The sequence below is a fragment of the Leopardus geoffroyi genome, chromosome B2 (assembly GCF_018350155.1).
Source record: "Leopardus geoffroyi isolate Oge1 chromosome B2, O.geoffroyi_Oge1_pat1.0, whole genome shotgun sequence".
NCBI classification, from domain to species: Eukaryota; Metazoa; Chordata; class Mammalia; order Carnivora; family Felidae; genus Leopardus; species Leopardus geoffroyi.
The window spans coordinates 136,025,884-136,038,517 of NC_059332.1; the positions used below are offsets into that span (position 1 = coordinate 136,025,884).

General features: G+C 42.9%; 1 protein-coding gene and 1 long non-coding RNA gene across 8 annotated transcripts in view; one reads left to right on the forward strand and one right to left on the reverse strand.

Moving 5' to 3' along the window:
* The window catches only part of PLEKHG1 (pleckstrin homology and RhoGEF domain containing G1), a 237,615-nt gene extending 232,733 nt beyond the window's left edge, over window positions 1–4,882 (forward strand). For all 7 annotated transcript variants that reach the window (XM_045500019.1, XM_045500020.1, XM_045500014.1 and 4 more), the window contains one exon: window positions 1,388–4,882. In XM_045500019.1, coding sequence (XP_045355975.1) covers window positions 1,388–2,451 — 1,064 coding nt within the window. In that variant the 3' untranslated portion in view covers window positions 2,452–4,882. The remainder of the gene's footprint in view (window positions 1–1,387) is intronic.
* LOC123609171 overlaps window positions 1–12,634 on the reverse strand; it is a 33,043-nt gene that overhangs the window by 15,920 nt on the left and 4,489 nt on the right. The window contains exon 2 of the long non-coding RNA XR_006717647.1: window positions 3,122–3,219. This is a non-coding gene — a long non-coding RNA (uncharacterized LOC123609171). The remainder of the gene's footprint in view (window positions 1–3,121; window positions 3,220–12,634) is intronic.

Genomic DNA, 12,634 nt, shown 5'->3' on the forward strand with positions numbered 1-12,634 from the left:
AGGTTACTAAAAATATCAAAAGCTTAAAGAAGAAGAAAATGTAGTGTCACTTGCTGGCCATCTCCTATGGGATAGATCCCTTTCATAAAGACTATGTAGATGTGTTCTGGGTAATTTATAGGATGCATGGAATTTTTTTTTTTTTTAATTTTTTTTTTTCAACGTTTATTTATTTTTGGGACAGAGAGAGACAGAGCATGAACGGGGGAGGGGCAGAGAGAGAGGGAGACACAGAATCGGAAACAGGCTCCAGGCTCTGAGCCATCAGCCCAGAGCCCGACGCGGGGCTCGAACTCACGGACCGCGAGATCGTGACCTGGCTGAAGTCGGACGCTTAACCGACTGCACCACCCAGGCGCCCCAGGATGCATGGAATTTTTTGATCCTAGGGTGGTCGTGTGGACACCTGGATTGGGATGATGGAGGGGTGGGTAGCTCTTGAAATTGACATTTCTCTTGGCTCAGTCTCTTAAAACATTCCTGGTCCAAGAGAATATTGCATCCGTATCTTGATTCTGTTAACATCTTTAGAAATATCTGTACTCAGAAGTGGAACAGAAAGGAGAATGGCCTCACAGCTTAATTTAACGTGGCAATAGCTTTTGTGGAAGTAACAGTCAAATCCTGTTCTGGCCAAATACTAGAGAATGTTACACTATCGATCCTATGCACAGATGGTTCATTCTCAATATCTCGGAAGCATAGACTTCAATGCCCAGCTTCTTGGGGATGGGAAGGGAGATGTGGGTCGGTCAATACACATGGTTTTGAAATACTGCAAGGGAGGACCTCCTGCAGACACTGGTTTCCCAGACAGTGGCAGTGGACAGCCACCTGGAAACAGGAAGTGCCACCAGGAGCGGCCTCTTCTAGGAGTCATTGTCTGGGACCAATCAAGACTAGTGAGAAGCCAGGGGTAGCCACTAGTGGATTGTGTCATATTCCTTTTAACGACACTTGTGTTGTTTTTCATTGACCAGGGTTTAAGTGCTGACCTTCTTGTTTTTATGATGCCCGTTTTTTAGCACTGACACCATTTCATGCTTGTAAAGAACACCAGAAATTTCCATGATAGATAGTGAACATTTGCAGACCTGAAGTAAACTCATCCAGAATGGTATCAAATTAAATGAACCTTTAGGTGACATTTTTGGTGACATTTTTATTTTTTATGAAACTGTGGATTATTAGCTCGCGTTGCTTAGTACTCAGTGATGAGTCATCCTCACACTTAAAAGTCCTGCCTATTTAAAAATTTTAAATATGTTTGTTAGCATGTTATATATATATAATATATATATATATAATATATATATATATTTTTTTTTTAATCTTTGCATGTGGACATAACCCTATGTATGTTTATTGTTTCACATTTGCCTTCCAGGTGCCAGGATTGCTGAGTATTCCCAATTGTACGACCAGATTGTATTCAGAGAGACCCCCTTTAAGACCCAGAAGGACGGCTGGGCCAGCCCTCGAGAACCCTCCAACCCCACGTCTGCATCAGCTCCCCGGTCCCAACATGGCAGCGAGGATTGGCTTTTGCATTCAACCTATAGTAATGGAGAGTTAGTGCACTTCTGTCCCCAGCCAGAGCAAGACTTGAAGTCGAAACATCCCACTTTAGAGATCAACACAAAAAACATTCCAAGACAGTTGTCCACAGCTTGCTCTGTGCCTTCTCTTCAAACCTCCGACCCTCTGCTGGGCTCCTTCCAGAGACACAGTGTGATAGTCAGTCAGCCCAACAAAGAGAACTCTTACCAGGGCCACCTTTACAGCTCTTTGGGTCGGAAAGGAATCAGTGCTAAATCTCAGCCTTATAATAGGTCCCAGTCATCTTCCTCAATCTTGATAAACAAGTCAGTGGACTCCATCAACTACCCTGGAGAAGTGGGAAAGAAACAGCTGCTGTCTTTGCACAAAAGTTCAAGGTGTGAGAGCCACCAGGATTTGCTGGCAGGTATGGCTGACTCGTGTCAACAGGGCACTGAAAAACGCTCCGATCTCACGCTCCAAGACTCACAGAAGGTTCTGGTCGTCAATAGAAATATGCCCTTAAGTGCTCAAATAGCTACACAGAACTATTTTTCCAATTTCAAGGAGACTGAAGGAGACGAAGACGACTATGTGGAAATAAAGTCAGAAGAAGATGAGTCAGAGTTAGAGCTATCTCACGGCCGTAGGAAGAAAGCTGACCCACAGATGACGGATGCTGACTTTACTGAGAAGACCCGTAGCAACATCACGTCTTACCCTGTGAACAGTCCGTGCTCTCCCAAAAAGCCAATGGGCGACCCACTTGGGATTTCACCATACCTGACGTCCTACGACGATTCGGACAAACTGAATGACTATCTTTGGAGGGGGCCATCTCCCAATCAGCAAAATATCGTCCAGTCGCTGAGGGAAAAATTTCAATGTCTTAGTTCCAGCAGCTTTGCCTAAATTTCTTAGTAGAAGCTGCGCAAACCAATGTCGTGTGATGCTCACAGATTACAGATACTGAGAGGTGTTTTATATGTACCAGATTAAAAACGATTTTGTAATAACCAGAAGTGTAAACCATACTTTCTTTTCCAGCACAACTTTTGGAAACGGCTGACGAGCCAGCCGGAATTGTACTGTATAGGCAGTGTCAGCACCTAACAGTGTCTTCTCTGATGCTGTGTCGTGTCTCCTGTAAGTCAATCTTACTTGAAAATTTTTAGGCTTTTTTTTTTTTTTTACCTGATGGCCATGATACTTTCTCTCATATCCTGACAATAGTGTCCAGACTTTAAGAAATGCCATAATCCTCTCCTGTTATCCAGAAGCCACAAATAGTTTTATTCTAGGACCCAAAGGCAGCAAGGAGGCTTTTCCGCATGCTTGCGAAAGAAGGGAAACGAAAGCTGTTTAAAGGATTACGTGAATCACATCGGGCATTTGGGTTTCATTTGCGACAAGACCCTAGCAAAACTTAAGCTAGAGATCTCTCATTGGAGGATGAATCTCCAGTGCCCGTTTCACTCTGTATCCGTGATTTCTCTATCAGGGTCACGCTAGTGTGGAAATTGGGTACCTATTGTCCACTAGAAGGTAGCAAGACCAATTTTGTATAAGCAAAAATCCTTACCTCTATTCCTGGACGAGGTCTGGAGAATGTGCTCGCTCTTCTGTTTATTTTTGATGGCTGGAGTAAAAGGAATGCTTTCCTCAAGTGCTTAAAGAAAACTACAAGCAAGAAAATAGAAAAGATGGTTATCTCCTCATATTACAGTTAAAGAGGGGGCGGAACTAGAACCCTGCATGCTATGTCTTTGTGCGTATCTCTACTCAACACAAAGCAAGCCAGGAGCTAAAATACAACAACACACGTTAGCGTCACCCTTTGCACAGCAATTTTTCCTTTGTACTTTCCTGAGTTTCGTATTCCACCAAATGACCTCATCCCAGCCGTGAGGATTTCGTTGACCGTGATGAAATGTGTTTTTTAAACTAAGCATAACGCGAGGGCCTCTCTTCGTTGTTTGAGAGCAAAGAATCTTTGGCTGCTAAGCTGTGACTAAAAACCTCTTTTCATTGTCATTATGGTCTTCGAGTAGCCGCTCACTGTGATATCGCGGACCAACATACCACTTCATGGAAGGAAACTGCAAAAACCAGACCTTGAGAGTGAAAAACAAAACCGAAGAAGCACAAGAGAGAAGCGAAGGCAGATCTATGGGTCCTTTATAACAATGTTGTATTTTACTGAAGATTCCGGTCAATGCAAGAAGAGTGTGTTCTTAAACTGTGGCCTTTTAAGGCTCCCTTTAAGCGGTTTTACATTCTGTGATCCCTTCCCCACCTGCTCGGTTTTTTATTTTGAAAACTGTATGTGTAGGAAAGGGGGTCTGGGCCTTTTATCCGAAGGTAAGCAACGATACTGATTTCCATCGGTGACATCTCACCATAATTCTTTTCCTCTTCTTGAGTCCTGTGCCTCGTTTTCTTAACCACGAAACATCAGACGTGACCATCCTTATTTTACAAGCAGGTACCTAAAGACCTTCATTTTTCCTTTGAAATAACAGAAAAGAACCGAAGTTTCTTCCTTCTCTATATTCTTTCTTCTTAGAGCTTGTCAAACAAAGTCCCTGTTGGATAGCATGGTTCTAGAGACATTCCTTCTTTCACTGCCTTTCTTTATACTTGATAGGAGTTTTCAGGACTAAGCAGTGTCAGAAAAGACAAGCCCTGCAAGGAAGCATGTTCTCAGACTTGCCAGAAGGGCTTGTTAGTGCGCTTGCAACACAAAGTTATCTGATTCTTCTTGTCCTAGAATGTAGTTTCCTATTTTTGCTGTTTAGTGTGTATGACCCCCAAGTCTATATTGTCCATATTACCGCGGTGTCTTACTCTCAGAAATTATGAACCCTTCACACCAGTGTTCTCGTTGCATGGCTTCAATGTCATCTGGCGGCACCAAGGTGGATGTCGTGCTGTATAAAATGTCTGTGTCATTGTCTTTAGGTTCTAGGATAAACCTTTACCTTTTAGATGTCTTCTGTCAGCCAGGATGCAGATTTTGAGAGCTGTGTGTATATATAATCATGTTCATATTTTTCCTCAAAGTTACCAATTAAATGCTTCCGTTTAAAATAGTTTCTTTTGGAGGTGGGGTAGGATTGTACATAATTGGGGGGAAAGTTATATGTACTTAAGATTATGTCAAGTTCTTACTGGGTCTCTGTACTGAACGTTCAGGTTTGTTTGTTTGTTTTAAGTTCACTTTTTACCTAGTCTTTGTGCAAAAAAAAAAAAATGCATCTAGGAAAACATAGTTTAAATATTGTATATAAGATAAAGTTAGTAATGCTCATTATTTAATAAAGTTTGTAAAGTACAAGGTAAATTATAGTGTGAAATAGTGTGTTTATTCGAGAAAGGTCAGGATTTTTCCAAACAACGTTTAGTTGTAATACTTTTTTTGTCTTGCCTTTATGAGCCATGCAGAAAATGGGTCACGGTTAATGACGATATGCCATGTTTCAGTGACAGGACATTTTCTGTATCTTTGGGTTACTTTCATTATTTTTTTCATGTTTATTTATTGTTGAGAGAGAGACACACACACACACACAGAGTGCAAGAGGGGTAGGGACAGAGACTGCGAGGGAGACACAGAATCTGAAACAGGCTCCAGGCTCTGAGCTGTCAACACAGAGCCAACACAGGACTCGAACTCCGGAACAGCGAGATCATGACCTGAGCCGAAGTCGGACGCATAACCGACTGAGCCACCCAGGTGCCCCTGGATTACTTTTAAAATATTGAATTTAGTGTCTGGGATGGTATGTGTTTTCTTGACAGGTGGGTGAGTTAGATGAAATCAAAAGATTATCTTTTTTTTTTTTTTTTTTTTTTTACTTTGTAGTAACAAGATATTTTTTTAACTATTTCATTATTGAATCAAAAATTAATGTAAAACTTTGGAGGCACAAATTAAGGGTTTTGGGGGGGTATAACTTGCCTTTTTTTTTTGATAGACAAAATTTTACAGAGAACAGAAGCATGTTAATATAAATTGGTAAACATAGACCATTTTGAAAGCAATTCTAGTTCCCAATATAAGCATAAACCCTACTCTGGCATAATGAAAATATATGTTGCCTAACTTTCTTTATACGGAGGAGAATAACTTTTGAAATTTTCTTTAGAGTGTTTTAAAGTGGGGAATTTCTAAACTTCACACTGAGGATTTATGCGATTGTTTTTTTTCCTCTTTTTAGAGGATTTATGAGGTTTATAGCTTATTCCTCTGCATCGAATCTGGAAGTAGATGGGGTTTCCTAATAGTCATGAAAGTTCAATTTTGAGAAGCAAATGATGGTAGAAAGACCATTCCCTGTGTAAATTACATACATAAATTAAATCCTTAGGGGAAAGGAAGAAAAATCTTAAATATCAGGCTTGCAATGAACTAGAAACACAGCTGTCAAACATGAATATTAACATTTATTTTCTTTTGTTCAAAAAAAAAAATCCAAAAAACATTTTTTTAATCTCTGTTTTGAGGAGCAAATGTTAATACTTTAAGAACTCTCCCATCCTCTACATTATATAACTTCCTCTATCGAGGCAGTGCTAAGGGATTGAAATAAAAGAAACAGCTTCAACCCTTTTGCAAGTTTACATGTCTTTAACTTAAGCCTTGTCCTATGGATAAGATACGGAGCTTTCTTAAGCGTGCTTTTTCAATGTTTTTGTTTGTTTGTTTAAAAAAAAAGTATGGAAACATAAACATTCTCTCACATTTAGCTTCTCATATTTTTCTTTCCTTACAAGTGATTTAGAGCGTGTAATACCAAGACAATATGGAATTACGCTGTGTTGAAAAGGTTACTGAGTGCAAAATATTATTGCACAATCAATCCACATAATCATAAATGAACATTCGGAATGTGTATAGCATATTTGAAAACAACTCTTTTATAGGAGATGTTTCTTCTTGGAAGTTTCTTTTTGAAAGAATATTCTTTTAAAAAAATGTTTATTTCCTTATTTTTAAGAGAGACGGTGCGCATGTGGGAGGAGTAGACAGCAAGGGAGAGAGAGGATCCCAGGCAGGCTCTACATTGTCAGGGCAGAGCCTGACGAGGGACTCAAACTCACTAACCATGACATGACCTGCATCAAAATCAAGAGTCAGATGCTTAACCCGATGGCGCCACTGAGGCGCCCCTGGAAGAATATGCTAAAATTTAGCATGTGACTCATTGGCCCCCTTGGGATGGATGTTTTCACCAGCTCTGTACAGTGCCTGACAATTCGCTGGTGTTCCATAAATATTTAATGATTGAATAGATGGGGTCAAAAACTTGCGCGTCTGACTTCGACACAGGTCACGATCTCATGGTCCGTGAGTTCGAGCCCCGCGTCGGGCTCTGTGCTGCCAGCTCGGAGCCTGGAGCCTGCTTCAGATTCTGTGTCTCCCTCTCTCTCTGCCCCTCCCCTGCTCATGCTCTGTCTCTCTCTGTCTCTCAGAAATAAATAAATATTTTTAAAAAATTTTAAAAAACAAGGAATAAGTAAACAAAATATGGTATATTCACATACTGGAATAATATTAAGCAATAAGAAGCAATTGGGTATTGATACAGGCAACAACTTGCATTAATCTCAAGTGCATTATAGGGGCGTCTGGGCGGCTCAGGCGGTTGGGCGTCCGACTTCGGCTCAGGTCATGATCTCGCAGTTCGCGAGTTCGAGCCCCACGTCGGGCTCTGTTCTGACAGCTCAGAGCCTGGAGCCTGCTTCAGATTCTGTGTCTCCCTCTCTCTCTGCCCCTCCCCTGTTCATGCTCTGTCTCTCTCTGTCTCTCAATAATAAATAAACGTTAAAAAATTAAAAAAAAAAAAAAAAAAACTTGTTTGAGCCCAAAACACGAGAAAAACATGCAAATCAGAGACACAAAGGAGGAAGAACAACAATGATTTCAGTTGCTTTTTAAAATTCACAGCAGGCACCCTCAGAAATCCAACATCTTGATTTGTAGTTTCTGTCAGGGGCGGGGGAGGTCAGAGAAAAGCCTCAAGGCCCTTTTTCCATCACTTGGCTGATAGAATTCCAAGGAAATTCACTCTCGAGTGAGACTGAGCTGAGAAGCTCCACGGCCATGTGAGAGTCAGATGATCAGACCCCTCTCCGAGATTCCATTTAGACAAAACGCCTTTCCCAGTAACTGGCTTCGAGTAGGTTTGGAGAGCACAGAGCAACTTAGCGTGTAGTTGGGGGGCTGAAGTCAGGTGAGGACAAACCTGTCTGCTTCACAGAGGCGGTGAACGCCTGCGAGCCAAATCCACTTCATCTGTGAAAAACAACAAAGCTTGATTTTCCTGACAATGGCTTAGACAGCCGATGCCTCCTCACACCAGGGGGTGGGGGAAGCAAGCTGGTCTACTTCGTTAGTTCTAAAACCTTGTTTATTCCGCTGAACGTAAAAGAACAGAGCTTGGATAGTGAGCAAATCATCTGCTCTGTGGGGCAAATACAAGCTCCAAAGGCCCTATTGTTTCAAAGGCAACGTATGTGTGGTTCTCGGCGTGGTCCTCACGTTACCATCACAACAAGACCTTGGCCCAGATGCTGAACCGGGCTTGTACGTCCTCAAAAAGTTTCCACACAAAAATCCCACTTCCCGGCTTCTTAAAATCATCACCATCCTCCCCGGCCATCATCTGGCTTGTTTGGGCCCGGACTCTGGGCTCTGAGGGAACCTAGGGGCAAAAATCACCCTAAAAGGGGGTGACTGACTTTAACGTTCCTCTGTTCTCCGTTGCAGATTTCATCAGCAAATTTCAAGTAACCATGGGGCACTCGCATGCAGGTGTTTTCGATAGAATGTTTAGGCTCTTACCGCAAAGCATGTCATAGAAAGTCTGCTCTACCTTTTGCCTCTTTGGGGGGAACTTTTGCACCTGGTCCACTTCACTAGCACGTGTCATCTGCCTGGCCTCGATGAGCCTCAGGTTTGTGAGAGCAAATGTTCTCCATCCCATTCTCGTCTAATTTTATTAGCTCCCCGAAGGCGACAACTACGGTTTATACTCTTTCCTAAAACGCCATTTCTAGTTTAGACTTCCCTCCTGAGAGCAAACAGATTCCACCCCTCCCCCAAGACATCCCCTCCCCCCCCCCCCCCCCCCCCCCCCGCCCGGAGTTGTCACTTCCAATCTGGTACCCTTTTTTCCTCTGAAACTCCTCGGGTACTTTTGTGCCCTTTGTTCTTGGCTTTCTACAACAGCTTCCCAGCTGGCTGTCTTGCCACTGTCTTCAGTCACTTCTTGCCACTGTCATCGTCACTTCCAGGCTTGTTCACCTCTGTCCTCCTGATCTTAGCCAGCCTTACATTTTTTTTTTTTTTTCAACGTTTATTTTTGGGACAGAGAGAGACAGAGCATGAACGGGGGACGGGCAGAGAGAGAGGGAGACACAGAATCGGAAACAGGCTCCAGGCTCTGAGCCATCAGCCCAGAGCCCGACGCGGGGCTCGAACTCACGGACCGCGAGATCGTGACCTGGCTGAAGTTGGACGCTTAACCAATTGCGCCACCCAGGCGCCCCTAGCCTTACATTTCTAAACACAAACAGAACCAAATAGTCTACCAAGCCCCCCAAAATCTGCCTCTGCCTTCATAGGAGCCGCTCCCTTTGCCTACATTGCCCTTCCCCTACCATCCAGGAGAAAGCCTGCATGGTCAACACTCAGCTCAAAAATTACTGACAAAAAAAAAAAAAAAAAAAAAATTACTATCCAGAACTGTGCAGAAGCTGGAATATTACTCAGTTTGCCGGCTAGAAGTTAGCCTGCATCGGTTTCATGGATGCTGGCAGAAGCCATGAAACTCCTCTATCAGAGACAAATGGACATTATTACTCCTGGCACAGCAGGTATGAGCTTCACGTGTGCATTGGCTCCCCTTGCTCCTCCAGATGCATGGGGGCGATGCAGAGTAGCTCAAGTGCATACTGCACACGCCGTGGGTTTATTTCAAGGCTGGGGAATCCTGAACTTAGGAACCTGCAGTCTTAAAGGGCTACTAGCAAACCTGCCCCATCTTTGCGCCTGGAGGGAGCTATTCTCCTTGCTCTCTGGACAACAAACATATCTGCTTTCTGCCCCAGAGGGAGATACTGTGCCTTCCAAAGGCTGTTTGCTATACAAACGTCCTTGCAGTGACAGCCTGGAATAAGGTTAACACAATGCAGGAAGAAATGCAGAATAAAATAGATACGTAGAAAGTTGCCTCAAAACAACAATACAATTCTGTGACATACAAAAAAAAAAAGATTTTTTTTTTTTTAATTATCCAATACTGTTAAGGATAGAGGAAAAGGGTTACTCCCAACTACATGAGAATGTAAGTTGGTATACATTTTTCAGAAATGAATTTGGTAATATGGAATAGGGATCAATAATATCAAAGGGTCATCTTTGACCCAGTAATTATACATCTAGCAACGTAGTCGAAGAAAAGCATCAGCTGCAGTAAAGACGTATGTATGTATCAAGGATCCCCAAGCCTGGCCTCACATGCAGAGCTCGTTGGTAATGATGTGGATTTTGCAGGTCGGTGTTGGTGTGCGCCCCTCCTCGCATCTCCAGAGCTTTGGATAAACTGCGTCCAATCTAGAGCTTCTCTCCAAGCCCAAGCAAATCATTCAAAATTCAGGTGGTCCCTCCTGAGAGACCAAAGTCTTCTCGTCCATCCAAAGTTAGAATTCCCATGGAAGTGCAATCCGTTGTGACCCTTGAAAAGCCCAAGTGCCCTCCCTACACTGTTAACCTTTCTGGTATTTATGGGTCAGTGTCTTTGGCATCTGGATCGCTGTAACCACCGTGCTCCATTCCCCTAGTATCCGGGCCATGTCCCAGGACATGTGCCCCTCACACCACCTTTCCTTGCCCACATCCCTGTCTTGCTCTTTCCCAAACCACCTCTTCCCATATCTTTTCCTTGTCTGCTTCCATTCCATGCTTACGGTCCATCCTCTTTCAAATGAAGAAAGCTAATTCATTCCTTTTTTAAAAACTGAACTTAGCTCTTCCTTGAGGACGCTGTTCCTCCAAAGGCTCTCTTAAAGGCAGAATGGGGGGGGGGGCTGTTCATTCTCCTGCAACCCCAACACCTCCTATTCAGGAGGTGAAGTCAGCACTCTCTCTCACTCTAGACTGTGGTTCACGCAGTTCCTTCAACTCAGAATACTCATTGCCAGCACACCATTCTTCTCTTAGCTTGACTCCTAAGCCATCTTTAAGTATTGCCTTCAAGTGCCATCTCCTGCGGGAAGCTTTCTGTGACTCTCCACGTCTAGGAAGGTGCCTCTCTGTGGTACTCATAGAAGACTCCGAACTATCATACGGCTTTCCTTTCCCGCATGCGTGTGTTCTAGCGTATAGTCGTGCACAGTAATCTCAATGAGACCCGAGCTGTGTCTGTTTTGTTCACAGTTGACCCCTTAACTACCTGCCTAGCATAGAGCCAGCTATAAAGCAAATGCTCTCTCACTGTACATATGTATAAATATCTAAAAATATTTTAATTTCAGAGACACATTTCCCATACCGAAAATGAACTGTCTTTGACTTACGTCCGAATGTTATCTCAACGTGCGCCGGCATGATCTCCATGCACTAGGGGAAAAACATCAGTGAGTGGATTTTTAAAGCCTTCAGCATAATGGAGCCCTTTCTTCTTAGAAGAAGGGCTTTTGCAAAGCAGACTAATATATATTTGGTTGGCTTTTGCAAAGCAGACTAATATATATTTGAATTTTGCGTAAATGGATTCAGACGTATCTATCAAATTGAGATAATGATCCCTATGAAACAAACCTGGGAATAGGACAGATCCTAAATTTATTTTCACAAATCTTTCTCCCTTTCCTATTCTTCTGTCTTGCAAACGTGCATCACAAGCGTGCAAGAACTCAAATCCCTTTCCTGTGGAATGCGAGCACCTTGGGCTCAGGCTGCGTGGACTTCAGAGTGAGGCCCATGAGGGAGTGAAAGTGAACAGAAGACAGGTGTCCATATCATCTACATCAGGATCTGAAGAGGTCAGGTCAAATATTTTAACTGGCTCTCAACCAGCACAGTCATCTGTTGTCTTAGACCTTTTAAAGTAATTTTAAAAACTGCATATTAAGGGCACAATCCTAATAGACCTTAGTTAAGCATCAACTATCGTCAAGCAATCACGTGCTATTAAATGGTCTTATATGCCACATACATAACGTTCCACTCTTGTGCCACTATTTCATAGCCAAAGTAGAATGGGAGATTTAACTACTTTATTTATTTTTAAAGTTTATTTTTGACAGAGAGAGAGAGAGAGAGAGAGAGAGAGAGAGAGAGAGAATGAGTGGGGGAGGGGCAGAGAGAGGGAGACACAGAATCCGAAGCAGGCTCCAGGCTCCGAGCTGTCCGCACAGAGCCCGACGCGGGGCTCAAACTCACGGACCGTGAGATCATGACCTGAGCCAAAGTCGGACGCTCAACCAACTGAGCCACCCAGGCGCCCCTTAACTACTTTAATAGCATTTATTATAACTCCTAGTTCTCTGATCCAAAAAATATATTATTACTTTAATATTAAAAATAGGACCTCATTTTCACCTAAGCTTGTTTAAGATTAGAGTGTATGACATTAGTTCAGTCGAAAAAGAAGCAACGTGTCTCTAGGTACAGAACATTATTACACTTGAATGTGTCATCTAACGATGTAGGGGATCACCTTAGAGGTGTGGATGGCCATAGGCTTCTGGTGATGGCTGAGAACCGTCTCCTAAGTGCGTTCTCCAAAATGGCTTTCTAGTACAGTCTACATAGTCTCTTTGGTCTAAGTCATTTCAATGTCAAGGTCATTTCAATGTCTGAGTCATTTCAATGCCAGTAACAAGTTAGTTTTGTGACTTCTCATTAGGCTGGCTTAGGTATGAAGTCTTTAACTTAATCTTTTCTATTCAAATTTTCCATCCGTACAGAGTGTCTAATTAAACGTTGGGAAGTCTCTGGAACCCACTGTGCCATGCGGAGCCCTGGAATTCATAAAAACGCCGTAACCTCCTTGAAATTCCGTATGATCGGGAGGGTTGCTTCTTT